The 25,242-nt window shown below is 40.6% G+C and overlaps 1 protein-coding gene across 1 annotated transcript in view; it reads left to right on the plus strand.

Moving 5' to 3' along the window:
* Nucleotides 1–25,242, plus strand: part of sntg1 (syntrophin, gamma 1) — a 39,647-nt gene that overhangs the window by 7,579 nt on the left and 6,826 nt on the right. Inside the window, exons 4-16 of the mRNA XM_049598768.1 lie at nucleotides 2,594–2,650; nucleotides 2,855–2,912; nucleotides 2,995–3,038; nucleotides 3,430–3,471; nucleotides 3,776–3,878; nucleotides 4,501–4,583; nucleotides 4,905–5,035; nucleotides 7,775–7,904; nucleotides 15,331–15,369; nucleotides 19,453–19,569; nucleotides 24,042–24,113; nucleotides 24,682–24,834; nucleotides 25,020–25,112. Coding sequence (XP_049454725.1) covers nucleotides 2,594–2,650; nucleotides 2,855–2,912; nucleotides 2,995–3,038; nucleotides 3,430–3,471; nucleotides 3,776–3,878; nucleotides 4,501–4,583; nucleotides 4,905–5,035; nucleotides 7,775–7,904; nucleotides 15,331–15,369; nucleotides 19,453–19,569; nucleotides 24,042–24,113; nucleotides 24,682–24,834; nucleotides 25,020–25,112 — 1,122 coding nt within the window. The remainder of the gene's footprint in view (nucleotides 1–2,593; nucleotides 2,651–2,854; nucleotides 2,913–2,994; nucleotides 3,039–3,429; nucleotides 3,472–3,775; nucleotides 3,879–4,500; nucleotides 4,584–4,904; nucleotides 5,036–7,774; nucleotides 7,905–15,330; nucleotides 15,370–19,452; nucleotides 19,570–24,041; nucleotides 24,114–24,681; nucleotides 24,835–25,019; nucleotides 25,113–25,242) is intronic.

Here is a 25,242-nt window from a genome sequence, read left to right on the forward strand (position 1 = left end):
ACATTTTTTGAAGTACGCTTATTCTGTTTCTTGCTAAACGTTAGGTGAAGTCAGTAGCGTCATGTCTGTGCGCTGAGCTGGAGCCAGAAGGTGACTAGCCTAGCTTAGCATAAAGATCAGAGGCACGGGGAAGCAGCTAGCATGGCTCTGTCGAAAGTGAAAAAATACCCTCACTACGCCTATCAAGTTCTTTTTTTTCACTAGTACACAAACTGAAAAGTAAAAATGTCAATTTGGGGTTTACGTAGTGTAACAGTCTGCAGCCGAACAGTCACTGTGAAGGTGCCAGGCAATCAGTGGAAAGTAATAAAGTGTTGTTCATCTAGAAATAGTTACAGCCTGTAACGCCCCCCCACGCCCTCCACAAAACCCAGACGTTATTCTTTTTTATTAGGCCCAGACAGAGACATAGTGTGTTAAGATTCAAAGCATTAATACAGCAGCAAGCTACTATCTGCTGTGTAAAGATGTAGCGGAGTAATGGCGTTGCAATCCAAGCTTCTCTGTAGTTTGTTGTGGTAAGCCAGTCTGGCTGTGCATGCGTGCAGTGTCAGAAATTAGCAAGGGCCACGGGCCATTTGGCCCACAATTTATTCAAGAATGCCCCCAAAAGCCATGTTCCGGGGGCCAAAATTGCCCCCAGGTTTTCAAAACAACTATATGTATTTATATTTTTAACAGTATTACAATCTGACATTAAAGTATAATTTTATTTTCATTAAATTAATTTACCGTCACGTCTACAACTCATTTTCCAGACATAATCAACGAGATTGCACTGATTACGTGAGAGTAATCTGACAGAGAAGGGGAGGGGGCTTTGCTGTACCATAAGTATAAATTAACCATTTCTTGGGTGAGCTGTGTCGACACAATGACAAATTAATGAAAAATTAAGGTAGAATGAATGTTAAATTTTAAATTAACTTACTTCCAGGATTGCATCTAAGGAATTTATAGTAATTTGGCCTTTTTAACAGTAAAAGTAACTGTAACGTGGTGAAACATTAGTACTGCTATCAGTAGATTAATGGTTAAATCATCACATTTAAACTGGTTGAATTATAGGAAATCTGAGTGATATTTTGCAACCATAACTTTATGTAACCCATTATTTATTTCATTTATAGTGGTTTCTACTAAAGAGTGAAGACACTATCTTAGTTGTTTTTGCTTTTCATGTGCTTATTGTTAGAACATAATTACAATTTTTGATGGCCCCCAAACATTTTGAAAATGCCCCCATTTTTTAGACCGTGGGGGCCAAAATTGCCCCCAAAATATTTTGTTAATTTCATACCCTGCATGCATGTATATGTGTATATGTGTATCCCACTGGCTAGCTCATCGTTGCCACTTTGCACTGCTCTCATACAGCGGCTAACACTGGTATTGGGACGCAGCGCAGAAGCGTAGGATCCACCCTCCATTTTACCCCCTGGTTAAAACCATGAGTTCTGTTAGCACTGTTGCTGCTGTTTAGCGCTATTTATCGAGTTAGCTCTGTTAGCTGCTAGCCGGTGGCTCATGTTGAGAACATGTCTTGACTTCTCATACACTTGTCACCAACTAGCTCAGTGAATGTGACAAGTAGGGAGTCCACACAAAAGATTTAGTTAAAACAAGAACGATTTATTAAACTAAAATCAACTCAAATGAACAATGGAGTGTGTCAGTCAGTGATGAAAGCCATGCATGGATGTGTGTCAGGTGTGCTGTGGAGGTGTTGAGGGTGCAAACCAGTGGCAAGCAGTGATGCAGAGTGGATGTCTGCTGCAGGAAGGGAGAGAGTAAATGAAAACATGAGGCAGCTTTTACAGCCTTGAAGGGCCAGGTGAGCTTAATCAAGGCAACAACCCTCCCATGTCAGCCAGCTGCCTAATGAGGTTGGCTGGAACGTCCTCCAAGACAGTGGGAGGGGCGTCACGCACTTTGAATTTCACATCGAATACCAATGAGGGGCGGCACGGTGGTTAGCGCTGTCGCCTCATAGCAAAGAGGGTTCCTGTTTCGAACCCAGGGTGTGGTAGCTCCCCCCCATGCGGAGCCTAGAGGTGCTTGTAGGCATATTTCTTTAATTTTGGGCAGGGCCAGGCCAGCTGTTTCCCTCTGTCTCCAGTTTTTGTGCTCAGTAAGCTAAGCTCCAGCTTCATGTTTAACGCTGAGACAGGACCGTGTTCATGTACCTCTCGCCAGGAGAGTGAAAGAAAAGAAAAGCGTGCTTGCCAAAATGTCTGTTTATAATTAATTTACAGAAATGTAGCTCATGATGCTCATTAGTTGTACAAACAAACATCTGTAGAATAAAAGAGAGTCTAAAAATGATAATATTGAATTATCACTGCTCCCTACTTTCTGTATAATTGTTAATGGTAAGATAGGCTACGCTGCCGTTTCTAAATGTACCTTACAGAAACAAAAAAGGATTTATAACTTCATTTTTTAGGCTTTCATCTTGTGGCATTTTATTTAATTGTGATTAGATTTAAGTTCTGGCAAAAGCAAACAGTCCCACTTGTTCTGCTGTAAAAGCTCCCACAGGTTCAGCATCAGTCTGAAGTCATTTCTCTGTTTCAAACTGAATGTCTTCCAGGAGAGGACTGTAACGATCAGGAGGCAGACAATTGGAGGGTTTGGCCTGAGCATCAAGGTAATTTAGATCCCAGCTGATTACGCCGCTCCTCCCAACTGCTTTAAATTAAGTCTGAACAAGTGTTATTGATCATTTTTTGGTCAAACTGCAATAACAGCTTTAGCCGAGGGATTCGCAGGAAATTGAGTTGCTTTCAAGTGCCTTTGACTCTGTGTTTGTCGTACCTTTTGTAATTCAGTGTTATTTAATTTGTCTCCTCAGGGTGGAGCAGAGCATAAAATCCCCGTCGTGATATCAAAAATATCAAAAGAACAAAAAGGTTTGTTGTTTTTGGTTTTTATCACCCCGTCCATCTCGCCCCTCTGGTTTATTTTTACTAAAGTGGTTTTTGTTGTCTCCAGCTGAACTCTCTGGGCTACTTTTCATCGGCGACGGCATCCTTCAGGTAAAATGCCAAAACTCCTGTTTACACGTCTCATCCTACCCTGCAAAATAACACATTTTAATAATTCATGTGCCACATGTCCACAAAACTGCATCCGTATAGGTAAATGTCACATCTCCAGGCTTTCATTTGTTACATGTACACCAGCAACAAAAAGTCTCCCACATCTCATCTGTCTCAGCTCATCTGATGCAGAGGAAACATTTACAAGCCAGCCAAAGGCGCTCTGTATTCATGGCAACTGTGGATGTGACTATCTTGTTTACAGTTTTCAGCACAGATGCCATAACATTATTATTGTGCATCCCTCATTAATCATTTTGAAGATAGAGCTACAGTGATGTGATGCCAGCAGTTTTATATAGGGTAACCCTGTTGCTGTTGTTTCCAGATAAATGGAATAAACGTTAGAAGTTATCGCCACGAGGAAGTGGTAAGCTGTCATCTCATATCTCATATTTTCTTACACTGCAACGGCTCTTTCAACAGCTTATCTTGTCTCACTTTAGGATTTGTATCTCTTTGACATGTAAAGCCAATTGTTTCTGTTTCATGCTTTTTTTTTTTAAATGTAACTGGAAAAAAAAAAGTGTGTAAGTCTGTGTAAATCTCTTATCTTAGCTTTCCACTCTCAGGGTGACGTTAACGCACCATGTTTCATCACAGCAAGCAATCGGCAGGAAACCTCACAGTTTACAGCTCCTGCAATAAAAATATCGCGTGTTTCTTGTTTCCAGGTCCAGGTTTTGAGAAATGCTGGTGAAGAAGTGACTCTTACTGTCTCTTTCTTGAAGAAGACTCCAGCCTTTCTGAAACTGCCCCTGTGTGAGGACTGCACATGTAAGAAACCTCTGAGCACACTCATTAATTAAAGTATGTAATCACCAGTGCAAAATAATTAACCAAGAGTATTTATAGCTGGTATTATTTTCAGTCTAGGATTGGTTGTCCTGGCGACAATAAACTGGAGCCTGAAGAGCCACTTTGAGAATAAGAAATATAAATTCAGTTGCTTCACTTTCTTCTCATCGTGACGAGCACTGAATAAAGATGCAGCTTTGCTAAAATGAGGGAGGGGGGTTGAAAAGGGGAACGGACAGATCTCAAGCTTCACAAAATCTGCTAAAGACTAAACTGAAAGAATTGACATTGCTCATTGTGGTGCAATTGATTGCTCTTGCATGGGGAAGCTTCAGCCCCATCATCAGACATGAAAGCTTTCATAAAATCCTTTCATTCGCGTATATAGGCCAGGTTGACTGGCCAACCAACCAGTCAACTGAATACAAATTGGCACAGAGCAGCAGCCCACACTGGAGGAGAACAAAGTAACACATTTTTGTTGATAACTGTGATTCACTGCAGTTGGAAACCTTGAAATAGATGGAGGTGTTGCTCTGAGTTTAGAGGGTTTATTGGCTTTTTGTTTGTTTGTTTGTTTGTGTCCCCGCTGTACATTCAGGCATCCCCAGCGACCAGAGTAGCGGGACCTCCTCTCCTCTGTGTGATAGCGGCCTGCACTTGAACTACCATCCCAACAACACGGTACTTTTTTCATTAGCCTCCTCTTCTTTGACTGACTGATTCTATAACTGTCCCTCTGTAACCATGCAGCAGCGTTCTCGGTGCCAGAAAGTAGTTTCCATGCAACTGTCACTGCTCGCTGATAACCGGGATGCTCTATCTTTATCTTTTGAGGAGGGTGAATCAGCTTTCCTCTGCAGCGCGCTCTCACTCGGCCTGCCTGTGCACCTGCAGCAGCAGCAGCAGCAGCAGCAGGATTCAAGCTCCTGACATGTCGATTGTTTGAAATGCGCGAGGTGGGAAACGACAAGCTCCTCTAAATTGCGTTTCACACTTCTGCAGGACACGCTGTCCTGCTCGTCCTGGCCCACGTCCCCGGGGCTTCGCTGGGAGAAGAGATGGGTGGACCTGCGCCTTATTCCACTGCTTCACTCACGCCTGTCGCAGTACAACCCGGGCTCTGACGTCTGCAGGTGAGCTGTGGGACTTCATCTTGAAGGGTCAGTGGTGTCTGTTCTCACTTGCAGAGCTAGTGTCTCCCTGAAAGGCTCTGCAGGCCGGCAGTGCTAGGATCTCTTACTTGTTCAGTGCTCGAGGGTTTACAAATGCAGCAGATTGCCACCCTTCATCTGCAAAAATACTCTTATTCTTACCATTATCATTATTATTATTATTATTATTATGGTAATTTTTCTGTTACTAAGTATATTCCTTTAAATACAATTGAATAAGTGAAATAGTTCTGCAGTGAGACAGACTTTCTGAATAGTGGATGCTTGATGTAAGAAGCCAAAAAGCTGCCAATAATACATTTTTATCTTGCTACGCTGTGGATGATAGAAACAGTAATATTGTGAATTGACTCTTAATGGACCGCACTTGTGGTTTGGCATGTTTTAGCTCATTGACTGAGAGTTGCATAATGGTATTAAACATTTTTAGATTGATTAGCCGTGCAGTGGGCGTTGGGTTCAGTATATTTTTTGACACAACGGTGATACACTTCACATCTTTAATGACATCAGACTCAAAACAGACCAGGAATTGTGAGTTTTTGATGCATTTAAAGCTGAATAGTGATGAACCTACTAATTATTATCCCCTGAAATTGCAGCTCTACTTCACTTTCAGGCTGCAGCTTTACTGTTTTGTTTCACTCTCACTGCTTTCATAGTGTCATTTTTGGCAGCAACAGGCAGTTTTTTTCAGAAAACCCTCTAAAATCCAACTGTAGACCACCTGCTCAGCACCAAACAGCAGACAGACACAGTTTTAGACTAGCTGCTGAACATAGTAGAGCCTGTAGCAGCTAAAGAGGCAGATATTTTCCTTGGGAGTTGGTAAAGACCAAAAACAGAGCTAAAGAGAATAAATATTGGACTTACATTCATCAAGTGGACAGAAGCACGACTCCAAATGAATAATAATGTTGCTCTGTAATGGCTGGGTGTGTAAACAAGCAACTTTTTGCAAACAAGTCAGCTAAATATACTTTAAAGGAGATAATATGTAAGTGCTGTGATCACAATGTGCTTCTACTGCCCCCAAGTGGCCAAAAAAAAAAATCAGTTGATGTAGGTTTAAAGGAATAGTTGAACATTTTGGAAAATACTTTCTATATAGAGCGAATTGCCTTTTTGTTTACAAATACTTCTGGGTTCACGTCACTGTATCACCGTTTAGACTAATCTGATGTTTGTAAAGTCTATAAACACAATGATTAAACAAATATTACTATTTCTGTGTGCACGTTTTGTAATTAATAACATGGTTATCGTAGATTAGCTGGGCTAACCGTTAGCTGTTAGCCGTTAGTGGTGTCTGTAATAACTCAGTAACTTAATAAATGGTCCGTGAAATAATTTTTTTTTCCAGCGGATGTCTTAGTTACAACATGATTGAGCTAACTGGAGTAGTTTCATGTCATATCCGACAACGGGAGGCTTTTAACAGATGACGTCCTGATGTTAGCTTTGCTGCTGTTGTTAGCTGTCCCTGTCAGCTGCAGCCACTGATGCTATCGTGCTTTCCCAAAACTGAATAAATACCACACATAGCAACACAAAACTGCTTTGCTAGTTCAATCACGTTGTAACTAAGATATCCACTGGAAAAAATATTTTTTTTCACAGACCATTTATTGAGTTACTGAGTTATTAGACACCGCTAACGGCTAACAGCTAATGGTTAGCCCAGCTAATCTACGATAACCATGTTGTTAATTACAAAACGTGCACACAGAAATAGTAATGTTTGTTCAATCATTGTGTTTATAGACTTTACAAACATCAGATTAGTCAACAAGGCGATTTCCTCTATACTGTATATACTTTTTCCATTTTTGCTTTTTTCAGTGGTAGGGCTGCCCCCAGAATAATTTTCCTACTCAACCAGTAGTCATCATTTAGGGCCATTGGTCAACTAGTCGCCTGCATGTTTACAACATTAATTTAATTATTAAACGATATATTTTGGTGGTTTGAGTTGAAGGTGTGAGAAAGAATAGTATCAGTAACATTGTTAACACTGTGCTACATTACAGAGAAATACAAAACCGTACTAATGAACCTTCATTAATATAGGCCTATATTTTATCTCCAAGTGCACGTCACACACTGAGCGAGCCGCCTGTTAATGACGCTGTGGGCTAATAGGCATGTAGCTACTTCCATGTTTCAGATGATACGTCATCTTTGTAGTCGACCAATGAAGATGAGTTTACATATCACCTTGGGTTCGTCCTTCACCTTCTCAAAATGATCCCACACTTTGGATTTCCTGCCCGACATGTTATTAACTAGCCTGTGGAATAACCGCAGGTACCAGCCCTGGAAATTATTGTTGTTTCTGGTGTGCTGCTATATACTCCTACTAGATAAATTGCAATTGCAGTTATTTTGGTATTGCTGGTTACTTTGAAAATCCACTGAACAAAGTAAAGACATTACACGAGAAGTGTTATTTGTGAATTTTCAAAGAGTCTGCCCAGAGTTTTACATGTAAATGAAATTCAACACTAGCTTTCCTGACCCGAAAATAGAGTAAGTAAGTGTCTGGTCTTTGCCATTTGTTTTTCATCTAATGGAAACTAATGGCTTCCTTAAACGTCATGAATCAGTGAGAGAGTTACAGCCTGAATGTAATCTGTAGTTCAGAAGCTGAAAGTTGCTTGAATGCCCCCTAATCTTTTGTTTTTCTCTTCATTCTCTCAGGAAAAATGCTTTCCAGGTCATAGCTGTAGACGGAGTTTGCAGCGGGGTTATACAGTTCCCCACAGCTGAAGACTGCTTGGACTGGCTTCAGGCAATAGCGAGCAACATTTCCAGTCTCACCAAGCACAATGTGAGTATAGAATAACACTTGTTTGCTCTACTGCCTCTCACAGTCCCCTATGTAAACCAGTAAGACACTGGATGGGGAGCTGATGCAAAATACTTTCAATTTGTGGATCTTCTAACAGTTCCTTTGCAAATGTCACGGCATTAAGTAGACACATACTAATGTCTTTTCACACGATGAGTAAAGCACGCACTTATTTCTACGAGCCCCAGGTCAGGATAACAGCAATTGCGCTGTACTACACTTACTCCCTCTAAGCAAACCCCTGTGCTTATTATCTATAATTCAACATAAAACGTTATACAATAATGATAGAAGGCGGCAGCAGCAACAAACAAAGAAACAACATGCTGTATTCTTTCTCTTGTCGAGTGCATATTGTTCTAGCTGTAAAAAAAAATTCCAGATGGGTGATGATGCTCAGCGGAGGGTGGGTGGGGGGGTCGCATACACATGCTGCGAACAAGCTCCATCATATGTGGTGGCTCATACGAAACCTGACAGAAGTGTCCAATTTTGACACATTTATCAGTATATTTAGGTGTTTTCTCATGCAGCACACTATAAGTTACATTTCTAGAGAGCCTGATAAGCCGCCATCCATAAATATATAGCCACACATCAGTGTCGGTTCTCCACATGACATGATGCGACATGAAGTGAACAGCAGTGAAAAACAGGGATTTGTAATTATCATGTGTCCACTGGCGAAGCTTTGTGTGCATGTGCGTGTGTGTGTGTGTGTGGGGGGGGGTCTCCGGGGAATAATGGAGGCCTGGTTAATTGGAGTGGACGAAGTGAGGGACATACGAATCATAGCACTGATTGCTCACTGCCAGAATGGCCTCGACAATGGAGAGAGTGTTTCTCTCTGTCTGGCCTTGGCATTTACCGAGTGTGTGACCAACATAGATGGATGCAGGATTTAAAAAAAACCCCAAGATGTCTAATTGTAAATACGGTATGATTCTGACATTTTTTCAGACAATTACCCGGATTCTCTTCAGAGAAGTAGATCGGTTATTGTCGTGTGAGTTTTATGTTGTCGTGCATCGTTTTTATTTGATGTTCTGGATTTTATGTTTCCTGCAGCTCAGAGTAAGCACACACTGTTCACCTCAGTTTATAACAGAGTCCCCTTTTGTGGCAGTTCAGAATGTTCTTCCAGTAATAGAAAATAAACTGAAACATAAAAAGAAAATTCAAAAGAGAGATGCATCAAGATGAAGAGTCCACAGCCTTGTGAGCAGCTGTGTGAGGCTGGTAGTCGGGCACAGTGGTGCTGCAAGATAAGTGTTTACATCAGTGTGCTGAGGTTATGCAGTTATGATGTTTATTAGCATGCTAACCTTGCTAATTAGTATTTAAAACAAAGCACAACAGAGACGGATGAGAACGCAGGTTTATCATAGACCGACTGCTGGCGCAAGATGGAAAATAATCTCTGTAACAGACATCTGTTTGCAGAATCTACTGACAGGTGTTGGAATTGGAGGCGTCCGGTTTCCGTTTGTAGTCCGAGCATTATCGACCAATTAGGTTTGAGCGGGCTTTGGCTGTCTACAAGGGGCAGGCGATATGGCCCCAAAATAAAATAACATTTTTTTCTGTGACAGCAATGTTACAGTAACATCCTTACTTTTGGCATCAACTAGAAGTTACTGAAACGCAGCAGTAACGGGATAACAATGGCCAGAGCGAGCAGAACTGTTGCAACTGCGGTCACCAGAAAGGCCACCAATGACCACTTCCTCCACACGGGTAGGGGGATAAATGGATGACAGAAAACTCACAGAGGGGCTTTCATGAGTCAAAAAGATAGGAGATGAAATTAATTATGTTTGTGTTCCTCAGCCCAGCTGTTCTAATTGGGGGGGCTTAAAATAAGATCAGAGTATTTCAGGGTATTTTTGTGAGAACAATATTTTTGACAACATGACAAATTAGTAAAAAAATATATATATATGTATAATTAGTTTGAAAAAATAGAATCGTAACAAAAAAAGTTTGCCTTCAAATATTCAGTAAAAACTTAAGAAAAATGATCTGTCATTTCTTTAGTTTGTGAACAACAGTAACTCAGAGTGAGATTCAGATTCTGTTACAATATTAATTGTTCAGCAAAATAAAATCTACCACAAATTACGCATTCAAACAGCTCCCAAATACAACAATGTCCCCTGGGATCTATAAATATAAATCTGTAGGTGATTTCTTTCTTTTAACAAAATCCTAAATGACTGAGTTGTTTATTTTTTCCACCTGGACCTTTATGCTCTGCCATTTCTCCTCTAATCATCACGCTGTAACCTGTGACAGGCTGTTATGATACCACAACTATTACACATTCACATTTATGGAGTTTTTCTGTCTGCCGTGAGCAGCACGTAGGTTTACATCACCAAAGGTTTATGACAAAATCACTAGAGTAGAGGGAGAGACGCTGTGCTGCTGCCAGAGGAGCCGCTGAATGAGTTCCCTCTGAGCGGTAACTCGCTATAAGAGTCTGAGAAGTCTGGGGCTGTTCATAAAACATTCAGGACGCCACAGTTTGTTCCACACTACTGAAGCTGCTCCTCTTTTTGGAACCAACGGGGAGTCAGTAATAATTTAACATTCAGCCATGCTTGTTGTTGCCATGGGTAACAGTACAACGTCAATATGTCAACAAGTCAAAATATCGCAGGTATCACAATAGGAATTTTTCATATGATATTAAAAATTAGACCGGTATTATCGTGAACGAGATGATGTGGCACATCCCTATCGTCTACAGGGGAAAAGTCCACCTGGAGAGCAAAAGAGGCGAAATGCATTAGCAGAAATCTAATCTCAGAACCCATCGGCTATCGTCTTCATTCATATGCAGATACAAATTCTGGTTTTAGAAATTAGCCAAAATGTTGTTTGGACTGGTCTTAGCTTGCTAATCAAACTGTAAATAATGAGCACCGTATGAAAAAGGAAGTCTTGTTCTGGAGCTCCTAACTTAGCCTTAGTCTTAGCTTAGGAGTGATTTAGGAAAGCTCTCAGAGCAAGGAAGAGACAGAAACTTTTACCTTAGTGCGGAGGTGTGGTTGACCTTGTTGCTAGGTGTGATGCATTCTTTTAACAGATGTGATTGGTTGTCACAGACACACCCTTTCTGTGAGCCTGCAAGCTGTGGACACCCAGTGGAAATGAAATGAACTGCTGGCTGTGAAAGTGTCATTGTTAGTGTGATAACTTTGCTGATGGACGGTTCACACAGACCAAAGTCTCTTAGCACGAGGAAGCTTTGTGAATACGGCCCCGGATCCCCTGGAATACTGACCATTGCCCTCAGAGGCTTTATCATCACCAGAGGTCGGAGACTGGATGAAAAGTGAAAGTCAATATTTACTGAGATTTTTCACTCAAAACCACAACTGTTGACCTCGTGGTGGCACTAAAAGAAAGTTCAGGTGATGTCCAGAATCAATAGGATTCATCCTCTTGTGACCATAAAAGTCTGCACAAAATTTCACGGCAATCAATCCTGTAGTTGTTGAGATATTTCAGTCTGAACCAAAGTGACGGACCAACAGATATAAAGCTGTCAGGCAGGCTACAAACAAAGATAACAGAGCTCTTTATTTGCTATCTTTTAACCAAATTTCCCCAATTAGGGACTAAATTACACATTTTATTATTTAATATTTTCTACTCCAAATTTAACTCAGACACTCTGTATTCACTTTTATTTTTTGTAATATGATGTGTCATTTGTTTATATGATGTGTTTTGGTGCTTCGTGAGAGATTTATTGATTTATTTATCATGCTGAGGATCAGCCAGAGTCCCACAAAGAGCTTAAAAAAACAATAAACTGTGACACTAGAAAATGTATTTGAGGAGCTTGTTTTATCAAATGTTCACCCGTTTTTTTAAAAAGTCAAAATAAATATTCATAGTTAGACCTTTTTAAAAACTGCAATTTAATGAGCCCCACTTACTAAACAGGAAACCTTGCAAATGAGACCAAAATAGCACAAAGTGCTAAAAAAAAAAACATACGAATATCGAGGATCTCATTAAGAGTAAGGTCATCCTTTTCTTGCAGAGCAGCTTCAGTCTGTCTTTGATGGCTGTTGTACAATTGGGCAGAGCTGATTGTAGTCAAATATTTCCCCATTTGTCATGAAAGAATGAGTCCCGTTCTCTGAGCGATGATGAAGCAGATAGTCCACTCTTCTCTTTGCAGTTTTAAAACGTTAATCTGCAACCTCACTAGTAACTCTGATAAGTTAAGAAGGGATAAAAATAAGAAACTGTTGTGCCAAAGATGCTCAGATAGAGATAAAGATAAACATGTGTACAAAAACAGGACAGAAAAGTGCATCAGTGTTACCATGTTACAAATTACCAGTATAAAAATGTGCTGTGTGTATGAACTTAAAATGCACTTTAAAAATCCACAGTAAGGTACCTTTGGGGCATTTTAGGAACATGCTTTCCAAGGTTCACTCAGCGATTCTAGTCAATGTGAGATTCAGCAAATATCTCATGTTCTGCTCGCTGTCAGTTCTGTGTGTGCGCTGAAAAAATATCTGGTGTTCAAACACAGTCCTGGCTCTGTAAATGAGAAACAAACAAAGTGGCTTGGACGGAGCTACATGACTATTCCAGCCAATTAGCAACAGGGGGCGTTGACGCTCGTACAAAGGACAGGAGAAGGCCATGAATGTATAAAGAGAGAGGCAGTGGGAGCGGAGAGGGACGGTAAATCTGGCACATGCTAACTAACGTGCTGAACTCCAGCAAATATTCTTTCTCCAGAATCGTTGACTTCTCCCTTAAGTCTCTCTGTTTTTAAATGTACTTATGAAGTTGTCTGTATTACAGGTAAATGAGCAACAAAAGTGGGCAGTCTCTAACAAGAGATGGGATTTTTCCGATTGTGTTTGTAGCGATGAATGCAAGTCTTATTTAATGAGAGCTCGGGACACATCCAGTCGTGTTTGTAGGGACCAAATCATCTCTTTTTTAATGAGAGTTTAAGACATGTCCAGCTGTGTTTGTTGCGATTTTTTAATGAGTTTGGAAAATTTTCAGCCGGTATTTTTTATGAAGAGTTAGGGACATTTCCAGTCGTGTTTGTAGCGACCAAACCCTGCATTTTTTAATGAAAGTTTGGGACATCTCAGCCATGTTTGCTGTGACTCAGTTGGGAATTTTTAACAAGAGTTCGGTAATTTGGGACCACACCAGGTGTGGAGTTTGGGAAATTTCCAGCCGTGTTTGTAGCAACTGAACTGGGTATTTTTAAGAAGAGTTGAGAACAAATTCAGCCATGTTTGTAGAGACCAAACCTAGTATTTTTTTAACAAGAGTTCAAAACATCTCCAGCCGTCAACCAAAACCTGTATTTTTTAAAGAATAGCTACCGCTCCACCCGGCTTGGTCTTGGCAAGGTGCTGGAAACATCAATAAGTCCAGATTGGTCGATAAAGATTTCTGCACACTTACATCTATGCAGTGTTTCACTTTGTTGTTGAGCTGTCGGTCTACTAGACCTTCATCCGAGCATACATGAGGCAACAATGCACAGGCTGGTGAAAGTAACCAATCTCAGTCTAATCACTGGCTGTATGCAATACACCTGTGTGCAACCCTGGTGGTAGGAGCTCCACCTTCTGGGAGTTGTAGTTTTTTTAATACTGGATGGCAAAGTGAAAGGATACAGCCAGTGATTACACTGAGATTGGTTATTTTTACCACCCTGTCCATTGTTGCCACCCCTGATGAAGGTCGAATAGACCGAAAGCTCAACAATAAAGTGAAATACTGCATAGATGTAAGTGTGCATTAATCTTTTTCTACCATTAAAGAGAGTTCAGAACATGCACAGCTATGTTTGAAACAACCAAAACTGATCTTTCTCAACGGGAGGTTGGGAAATTCCAGCCGTGTTTGTAGCAACCAAACAGTGTATTTTTTGCTGAGATGTCCAACCACGTTTGTATTCACATGTTACTCGTTACCTGCTGCATCGTCACAACATAAAATTAAAAACTGAAATGTAAAGAAACAGACAGTGTCAACACATCTGCTACATATGAAACGTACAAATGTAACATACCCATGGTTTCCAGAAGTGTACAGTGCTAACATTTATTCTGGCGATTGGCTTGTTGAACTGAGTGATGTCTATGTCTTTTAACTTTATTTCATGTTCTGTTTTGCAGTTGTTTTTATTAATTCTAAGCATATATCAGTGTCCTTCAGTGACTTGCACTATGAAACATATGATGTCCTCAGTTTTCCCTTGAAAACGAGATCTTAATCTTAATTGGTTTTACCTGATAAAGCAAAGGTTATAATAACAAGTGCATCGCACTGCAAGTAGCAGATATGTAAAACAGTGTAGGAGTTGACTGCAGTGGATTGAGGACGATGTTGATGATGAAACAAATGAACAGAGAGGTTCATCTGTGTTACAATAACTGCAGCTGCCATTAATGTAGTGGAGTAAAACATGATATATAGATTGTTGATGACTGGAAATATACTGTAGATCCAATTATCTCAAGACTGAATACAGGAAGTAAGTACAGCTCTTGTAGAGTAAGTGTTCTTAATTACTTTTTGTGCATTGTGAACCAAGTTCTCCTGTATGTACTTTATAAGTATGAAATGTATTTGTTTTGTATCTAAAAGAATTTCAAAAACCCCACAGTGTTTCCATATTTGTGTCAGAGGTGGGGTAGACCTGCAGTCACTGTGCACAACCCACAGCTGAATCTGAACAAACCCACTGTCACTGCTCCCGTACATCCAAACCCTGCTCACATCTTGACAGTTATCTGGCTGTTTCGTTTCAGTTCCTCTGCCGAAATAAAAAAAAACACTTCTTGTTTTCTCCCTCGGCCAAAACTTCTGTAACATTTCAAAACAAGCAGCTGTGACTTGTCCTCGCCTCTATAGGAGGACGGGCTCAGGCCTGGACAGCTTAATTTGGTGCTCTGCTGCTAGGAAAGAGTTATATCGATAGTATAGTGTAGATTAGGAGCGAGTGATACCTGTGATCTGAGCAGAATGTTTTAATTTAAAGCCTGACTGCTCTCTCAGTAGTTTCCTCGCTTTTATTATCACAGAGAATGGATTTTTTTAAATGGATTTTTTTTTTTTTTTTTTTAGGAAGAGCCTCGGGTCCTTGTGGAAATGACTATCTGTCTCATTTTGTAATTTGCATGCATTGAATAAATGAAGTAGCTCTAACAATATTCCTTCAGTGCTGTGCTTAACATGTTAGCACAGACACTGTGATTCATAGTTTATTTGTTCTTAGACACTGATTGTCAATCTCTACGGGGTCCCGCAACTATTTTACATTCTACCAGTAATTGGTGTCTTATTGTTAGCAGGAGACTTTTTAATGAGTTATTGATGTTCTTGTTAAATTTAACAGGTGAAGAAGATTAACCGAAATTTTCCAGTTAACCAGCAGGTAAGATGTTTCTCCGGGCAGCGGCCGAGCTCCTGCTGCTTGTTCAGCCTTTCTTTTTTGCTTGTGCTGTCTTTAATTTGTGTGTTTTATCCTTATCTTAAAAAAAATCACAAGTAAATCTAACCAGGTCAGTGAGTCACAGCGAGGACACAGCACCACATTGCCGGCGATTGCAACACAAGGAGAATGTTTGCATCATTTAAGTCCATCCAGCGAGAAATGATTAGAAAACAACGTAAAGTGCCTTCAGTCAGTTAATTTGCAGTGTCATCTCTCAGTCTAAACATGGGAGTTAATGCGAGGGTGGGCTCTCTTCTTGTGTTACTTATTTATTTTGGTTTCTGCCGCACACAACACGTGTGAATTCACTTGACGATTCTTTTATGAAACACGACGCCATGAGGCGCGCCTGCTTGTCCCGAATCTTTCATTGTCTTGTTTTGCCATCCATCAAAAAACTGCAAAGAGAAAAACAAGCAAACATTTTACTCGGGTTGCAATCACCCTGAATTTAATGAGTACTGATGTCTGAAATAATGTCTCAGAACATTTGCAGGGGAGGCTTTCTTTCTGTTCTTCTCACCATCTGTTTCCTACTTTAAACCTTTTGCCTTCATGTAGAGGAGGGCACCTTTATTAGACCATTGTGGGCATTGTTAAAAACTACATGAGCAAGGATGAGACTTGATCATTTTGGTTATTTTTATGATTTTTGCATCAGTGTAATGAAGTAATTTGTTTTCAGGTATTTAATCTGCTGGATGAAAACAGACGTGTCTGCGTGGTTAATCTTTAAAGCCCCCGAGAAATTAGTTTCTCAAGTATTTCTCAATAAAACTGAAATTTCTTGACTCAATAAGCAATACTCCTGAGTTAAAACTGAGAGGAAGAAAACATCCTTATTATTTATTAAGAGGTTTATATTAAAATGTATGGGTGTTGTTTGATTCTTGTAATGTATACAAATAATCCAACAAATTTTCACACAAATGTTGAATATTTTATATTTTATCCTTTTATCTGACTGAGTAACATGCAGAAACACAGATACAGAAATCCACCACCTGGATGTTATCACTCACTTGGAGTTATTACACAGCTGTGTTCAATAGTCAATTCTGATTGGTCAATTATGGCATTCTACGGTCTGTTAAGCTGAAAACACACCGGTGGTGCCGTGGTGCGGTGTGTCATGTGACGCGCTTCAAGTGCCACCCCAAGCACACACTGGGTGCGTCGTGTTGCATCTCGTCAACAGACGACCACAAGGTCTGTACCTCTGTCACCTCTGTGTTAGCTTAAAATCATTTGTAGAGACCCCCTTATTAAACTTGATTTCTCACCAGCTGATCTCCAGAGCCATGACTCACCAGGCAATATCTTTGGCCGTTGTCTTAATAATGACAGCACTGTGGGTTGTTTAGCTCGGGATATTTCTCGACCTTAATGAGTCTCTCCTCATCCATTCTTCGCCACACAAGAAACAGCAACAGCTACAGAGTTCTCTATAGCCCCTTTTACACTGCCAGATTTTCTGCGAATGTTGGGCCGTTTTGCCGGCCAGCTGTGAGCGTTTAGACACACAGAGGCGGATTGGCGAGTTGATCCGAGTTGCCCAATTTTCTGCCTCGTTGGGTAGTCATATTGGTGGAACCCTTTTAGATTAAACAGAACGATGTGGCCTTCCGCAACGGGAGGGGCTGTTGATGACGCTGCACGTGCAACCCACTGGCGGTGGATAAACAGGAAACAGCTGATAGCAGGAATTAGCGAGCAGCGAGTAGCAAGAGGGAAACGCAAACCTGACAGACACTAGCCATGTTTCCATCAGCCTGTTTAAATGCGCATCTAGAAGTATCGCATTGGAAAATCATGATGGAAACGCCAAAATTCAAATTAAAATCCCCTGATTTGCACAAACTAAAATTCGCTCGCTTTAGCCGGGTTTTGGTTGATTCAAAAAAAGGTTGATTCAAAAAAATGGCGGTAATGCATTTACAAGCTGGTTGCCAACCACCAGAAAACATAGAAGAAGAAGAATGCGGGACTTGTTTTGTTTCTGGTTCTGTGGAAAACTGGTGCAAGTTCGTAGTTTTCACCAAAGTCCGTACATTTAATGGAAACACACAGGATTTGTATTTCTTTAAATGCATATTTCCCAATGATTCAAATCACTTTTGGATGGAAACATAGCTACTGTAAAGATGAGCAACTGGGGAGACAAGGAATTGCGCGCCCTTCTTGTCCTCGCAAACGAAGAGGCCATTAACCATCAGATGACGGGGACGGTGAAGGACGGGACTACTTACGAGAGAATCGCTGAAGGACTGACCAGCCGTGGCTTCCCTCCCACGTCACTGTTTACGTCACACGCTGAGCTACATGTTTTGTTACTTGCTCACGCCCCCCATTGCCCCGAAAAAGGAGCATTCTGTATCAACAAAAGTAGGCAGGCGGCATTTTGCTGCACTCCCTGATTTTTGCTTTTATACTGCCAATGCTGAAAAAAGACTGATTGGGCTTTCCTGCAAATTTGCACAATTCCTATCTAAAAGGGGCTTTTGAATCAATAGTGAGGAGAGGAGTCGAGCTGCTATAGGACAAGAGACAAAGAGCTGCTATGGATGATGGTATATACAAGCAGACAGCGGTTGAGGGGAAAAAATGCATTCAATGCCGGGGGCGACGAGGCTGGAAATGGGAGAGTGGAGTGCCACAGGGCAGTGCATCCAGAAGCGCCAACTCACGTCTAGCCACTAGCAGTGTGGGGTTGTACATTTAAATTAAAGAGCGTGGTTTTTTTTTACACAAAGCGTTGCCGCCGGTGTGTTTTGGTCTTTATTTCTGAAGAGCAGATCAATGCTATAAATTACAGACCGTTGCTCACTTCTGAAAGATGCTTAGCACAAGCAATAAAAACATTTTTAAATTCATATTTTGTGTCAAAAAATTAATTTATTCAATATATCTTTAGTATAACTTGGTATAATAAGCAGGATTAGGTACAGTGAGTGTCATTATTACAAAACGATACCCGACTGGATGATGCAGGAGGTCTTGAATCATCCTGATGGAGCCTCATAGATATGGGTTAGAAGGTGCCTGCTACACCTACTAGAAGGTGGAGACCTCTCGTAGTCATAGTAATTATGACAGGAGCAAAGGAGATAGTCATGAAACATAATGTAAGTATAAAGAGCGAGAAAGTTCACATGTAGAAGAGGTCAGAGTGGTGGATGGTGGGTCAAACAGACACAGGACTTTCACCCAGGAGACCAGGATTTGTGTCCAGTGTGAAATTAAAAGTAAACATTGACTTTTAAGTGATATATGGAAGTACATCACATCATGTAACAAATATACTTATTTTAATCTAAACCGTGGTCTTTTTGCTAATCCTTACCCTGTAGTATTGGGCCTAATCCTAATGAAACTGAAAGTGAAACTGCTCCCACACCAATGACAACTGATAACTGAAATTAAATGGGCTGATAACAGCCTACCCCAGCTACCTGTAGGTGTAATAGGCCCCTTTTAACCCATATCTATGTGGCTGATAACCGTAGATAATTCAATTAGAAATGTGTGAAATAACCAAAACTATGGGTGGGCGAGATCACTTTTTCCTTAATTATTATTCTCAATTAATTACTTAACTCCATACATGACAAAACAAATAATTTTAATGGTAAATAACAAATATTTATTGTGTGAATCCTTTGAAGTAATGATGTGATCGCTGCACATGAGCACAAAACGGCAGCAGACTCTTCAGCTTCTACAAAAAAGAGTCTCAGAAATTAATCCAACACAAGACCCTGCATTTTATCTAGTATTGATCCTGTTGATGCCAGTATTGACATTTAACACAAAGCTTAGTGTCAGTAGTATCGATACTTTAGGTAAAGATCAATTCAGTCCTTACCAAAACTGTGTTTAATGTATGTAGGACTCCGTTGCTCATGCAAAGAAAGCAGCATGATATAAAAATGTATTTTGTTTTTTTCCCATATCACAGATCTTTTTTTGCGTCTGTACATTTCACATCCCTCATTGCCACGTCTCTTTATCACTGTTTGATAGATTATCTACATGGGCTGGGTCGATGAGAAGGAGCAGGACTCCGTTCAGGACCGAATGTATTCACCAAAGTTCCTCGCTTTGAGAGGTTCCTCCCTCTTCAAGTTTTCAGCACCTCCTGTAAGTTTCCACTCAGTCCTTATTTGTTTCCAACTCCCTCTTTAAACCATCAGACGTCTCTGTTTGAATTGAACGTCGTTCAACTCCGCGGGAGATTTTTCATTTCATGTTAATGTATTGTTGAAGGAGAAAACGCTTTCCTGTTAGAAGAAAGAAGGAAGCAACTCACTCATAATCCCTTTGTGCTACATTGATCTTCCTCTTGATTGATGACGATCATTAAATCTGTTTACATTCTGCCAGCCACTTAAGTGATTATGACAAGAGGGATAAGCTGTCGATGGTACTGGAGATGCAAAGAGATTGATAGGAAACTGGAATTGCCTGCTCAACTTGAATGTACTGATATAAATGGAATATGCTAATGTGAGTGGATGGCGGAATATAGGAGCCTGCTTATTCAGACGATGTGACAAGCTTCCCCATTACTTAAGACTAGTCACCTACAGTTTGAGGAATATTTCCCTTTAAATGGCAAGATGTCAGTTTTGAATTTAACAGCCATTTATCAATAATTGACCCTCTGCTAAACCCCGCCCTAAAATAGTGATTTTCCAATAACAACTTGGCAACCGTAACTAGGTACGGCAGGCTGGTCAGGCTTTGGATTTCCATATGTCGAAGCACCGTGCATAAGGCTGCAGTGAAGAGTATGTAGGTGGTGTCTTTTATCACTGTCTCTCCAAAACCAACAACACAAGTGCCAGCGTGTAATGAATGCATTAAACAGTGTGTTTGTCTGCTCTTACATAAGGTGGAAACGTTAGCCTGGCTAACTAGCTTACTGCCTACAGTAGCATAACGTTAGCTTTTCTTCCAAAGGAAAGGGGCGTGTTATCAGAGCCACAGCAGCTAACTTAGCCTGACAGTAGTACATAAGAAAGATAGTCAGTTAATAAGTATGTTCCTCCTCTTCCTCCTCCTAGTGCTTCTTATGGCATTTGCAAACATCCACCGCACCTGAACGACAACAACCAATCAGACAAGAGGAGTCTTTAGCACAGTGTAGATCACTGCTCATGCAATGGTTGATTTTTTATTTTACAGCTAATGTACTGGAACATTTAACATTTTGAGTTTCACAATAAGCCTGTTTTAATGTGATGTGTCTGTATATACATGTTTAGGTGATTCATTTTTCTTCAGACAAGCTATAATTGTCCTTTTCCTTAAAAAGACAAATATACATCTTTAATCTAAAGGAGTACATTGATTGTAAGTGACAAAACATTTACGGGGAACAGGCCTACTCAAGCTTAAAAACATGACACAGAGGCCTGTAATTGTTATTGATTATTTTTGTGAGGGGGGCAGCAGTTGTATCTGTGACACTGTGATGACAGTCTACCCGCTACAATAAACAAGACTACACCACTGTGTGCAGGCAACATGCTAGAAGTTAGATCATAGTTTAGAGCAGGGGTCGTCAGTGTTTTTAAGGCCGAAGACCAAACCAAAAACCAAAGATACCATAGCTGAAAGAAAGACGGAACATATATTGTATAAAACTGAGTTGCACTTAAATAAATCTCTGAATATTTTTGGGCCTTCTCTTTTTTGCACTTGCTTGTAGCTGCTAAACACTTTCAGTATGATACCTTAGGAACCAAGAGTAACCTATTAGACATGGTACCTAGACCCAAGTGTTTCCATCTGAAACAGTCCTCTTAAATGTGGGCGGGGTATTTGTCACTCACTGCTCTGTCCAGTACTCACTGTATTCCATTATTACCAGTGACAAGATGGAAGCGTGCACCTCGTTTATTGTCCACAGATATTTAAAAATAGCGGGTTTGTGCATTTAGTCCTTCTCAGGCAAGCTCAGGGGTTTAGTGTTGCCAGAGCCCATGGGAATGACACTTTTTTTTTTTCTCCCAGTGAGGATTAGAATATATGCAGTTCACATAACCCGGTCAAAATTAATATACATACATACTTGAAGATCCACTCCATTACTAAAAGTGTCTGTCACTTAAAAACCAAAGAAATGGTTACAGTTTTTAAAGTGAAATTTAAGGTGTGCTGATGGATTCATGTTGTCACCTCATGCATTGAGTAACATTACAAGTTGAGGTTCCACCTTAAAAGTTGCCGGCAGTCGGCCCACTGAATGAAGTTATATTTTCTCTGACTCCAGCTGCTGTGAGAGGCAGCAAAACATCCTTTCATTTTATACCCAGCAAGCATTTTTTGGTTTAAAAAACTTCTAATAGCCGTCTACATGAAGATCTGACGTCTAGGCTAAATCACGGCTGAATTTGGGCTGTCAGTGAAAATTTGGTAGACGTCTAACCGTAGCCAAAGTGCAGACGTCATCAATTATACGGCTATGTAGAGACCATGTCCAAAAAATGGAGATAAACATATTTTAATTACTGTTGACTCTCCATACGTGATTGAATATCATACCGCACGCCATCTGCAATGGCGAAAAATTACATTTAATCAATTTCAAAATTAAATCGGCTAGATTTGGGTTACATGTAGCTAGACTAAATCGGAGCTAAATATAGCCAATACGTTTAAATCACGACTATCGCTTGCTGGGTAGTTACGGTTTACTAATAAAACTCTCCACAGTATAAACAGTGGTTACATGAGCCTCAAAACCAGATGCAAGTCGGCAGCAGTTGTAGCATGGCTAGATGCGTTAGCCTCAACCTCTACACAAGGATTCATGGGTAACAGTCGCCTTCTTCTGTAAATCAAATGGGGTTTTTTTATGATTATACCCATTTATATTTGTTAATATTCTTGTTAATGTGTATTTTCAGACATTATAATTTTGAAAAAAAAAAACAAACAAACTAGGGATGTCCCAATCCGATATCTGGATACCCATCCGATATTCGGATCGGTATCGGCCGCCGATATTGGCAAAAAACGGGCATCAGCATCGGATCGGACTGCATGGAAAAATGCCAATCCAAGAACTCTGATCCAGGTTTTCATGTAATCTGATCCAGGTTTTCCGGCCAGCCCAGCGCTTCGCAATTCAAGCAGTCCATTCCAGTGATCCGCTCCAGCACTTACTATCAATCCACCAGGCCAGCATGCAGACACACAGGACACAGCAGCAGCAGGCTGGCACTGACACTGCTAAAATAACTGAAAAGAAAAGGCTGCATTGTTTGTTAAATGTCAACAATGTCCTGTGGTGTTAATCTATTTTTTATTTATTAGGGGGCCAAAGCACAAGTGTGTGGAGTCTTGCTGCTATTTTAATTTCAATGTTAGACATTTTAAAGATTTCTTGTGTTGATTTATTTTCTGTTTATTAAGGGGCCAAAGCAGCCAAAGCAAACCAGCTATATTTTTTTATTTAATGTTAATGTTCAAGTTTAAAGTTTGTTTATTAACCCTGTTAACAATAAACAGGTCAGTTTCTCATACCAACTGTTGTGGATCATTCTAACTAACCCGATTAAGTAGTTGTTCTTGTTATAGTAATATCGCTTGATCAAACCTTTTCTAACATGACTGACAACAAAATAAGTGAATATGTATAATACGCGCTTGGATCGGATTGGTATCGGTATCGGCCAAAACTCAAGGCTGTAATATTGGTATCGGATCGGAAGTGAAAAAGCTGGATCGGGACATCCCTAAAACAAACCCAACTTATATTAAAACTTAAGTTAAATTAATAGACAATAGTGCCCCCTCTGAAGTGACCCTGAGGACCCAGGCTTTAGAGCAACAATGACAGCTTTGTCCTATTCATTTGGTGCAGGACAGTTTTCCCCTCAGCAACTCAAGCCAAACAAAAAATAATTTTGTTTGCCAGCAAATGATTATTCTCATCCTCAAATCCTTTTCTCTTGTAAAAGATAAGATATAGCTACTGTTTGTAACAAAGCATCAAATCTAGCTATCATGCTGCTTTCGTTTTAGCGTAAGCATTGGCTTACGATAGCTGGTAAAAGCTTCTGGGCCGAGCAAGCTGCTTTTAATTACTTCAGTGTGAAATTAAATTAAGAAGAAGAAGAAGAAGAAGAAGATGTACTTTATTAATCCCTGAGGGGGAATTCAATGTTTTCACTCTGCTGTCATGAACACACAGGCCTGAAACACACCCATGCACAAACAGGGCCTAAATGGAGAGATATCAGAGGGAGGGGGCACCCTGAACGTCAGCGAGCCCAGGAGACGAACTGGCACCTCTCAAGCTACCAGTCCACAGTCTGTATTTGATCCGGATGGGGACTTGAACTGGTGACCCTCTGGTTCCCAACCCAAATCCCTATGAGCTAATTTCAATTACTAGATCTTATACATCAGATTGGTTATCACTGTTAAGTGAGGCGTAGCAAGCAACAGTAATCAGTGGGCTGTGGGATTTAGCAAACAGACTTTTTCCAAATGGCTTATCTGCACAAAAACATACACCAGTGTTACTCTTATGGACCATTCCTCTGCTTTCTTCTCCCTTAAATCGAGCCATTCTTCTAATCAAACGTGAAATCTTTCAGGTGACGACCTGGGACTGGACCAGAGCGGAGAAAAGCTTTACTGTGTACGAGATAATGTGCAAGATTCTGAAGGTAAGTCAGCCCCTGCTGTTTCATTTCTCAAACGTTTAGAGAAGCAACCCTTCTCACACTGGATACATTGAGAGAATTTAAAGTAGAAAACTGCACTTATATAACTCACTGATTTATTTGCATGTGTTCTACTTCAATCCCTCAGAGACACTCAGGGTTCAGCTCGCATTCTTTCTCTGCAGGTTCGAAGTCACTTTGAATTTAATCGTGAGAATTTGACTGCAATTCATTATCTGGAAACTCATTAAGGCAAATTGGATTCATATAGATTCACATATTAAATCAGATTTAAGTTGACCTCCTCTGCAGCACCGAGTATACTGGGTTACATAAAGCTATAAAAAGATGCATTAGGGTAAACCATCTCATGGTTCAGCTTACACATTTATGCATTAGCTTCATGTGAGTGTTAAGTAGTGCACTTTAAGCTGCAGCCTTTACTCTGTTGTCAGGGTAAAGAAACTGCCCTTTAGTTCAAGAAGCTGCATTGCTGCTGCTTTGTCTTATCTCCGCGTCACTCTTCCCATCTGTACCTGATCAGCATGGCAGCTGTACTGTCTTATTTTAGGACAATGACCTTCTGGACAAGAGGAAGCACTGCTTCAGTGTCCAGACGGAGAGCGGAGAGGACATGTTCTTCAGCGTGGAACTGGAGTGCGAGCTGCTGATCTGGGAAAAGGCTTTTCAGATGGCCACTTTCCTGGAGGTGGAGAGGATACAGGTCCGCACCCAAACAGTAGGCAACATGCGGGGCATTGTGATGATTTTAATCCAGCGCACGGTTCCAGCTCAGTCGTTTTAGTACAGAGATTGATAACGCTCATATGACATTTTCTGCAGAGCAAAAGAGGCTTTTGTGTCCTTGTGTAGCACTTGTGGGTAACATCTTGTTCTCTCATTCTGCAGTGTAAAACATATGCCTGTATCATGGAGAGCCACCTTATGGGACTCACAGTTGACTTCAGCATGGGCTTTGTGTGCTTTGATGCAGCTTCAAAGGTGAGCGTTTGAGAGTACTTCATCATCAATAAAAATATGGAAGTGAGATGCTTTCAGTTGGGAGATTTCAGACAACTGGATTGCACACAGTGTGATGAAACTAATCACGACGCCTCAGCCTCATTTTTTC

The sequence above is a fragment of the Epinephelus fuscoguttatus genome, linkage group LG15 (genome assembly GCF_011397635.1).
Source record: "Epinephelus fuscoguttatus linkage group LG15, E.fuscoguttatus.final_Chr_v1".
Lineage (NCBI taxonomy): Eukaryota > Metazoa > Chordata > Actinopteri > Perciformes > Serranidae > Epinephelus > Epinephelus fuscoguttatus.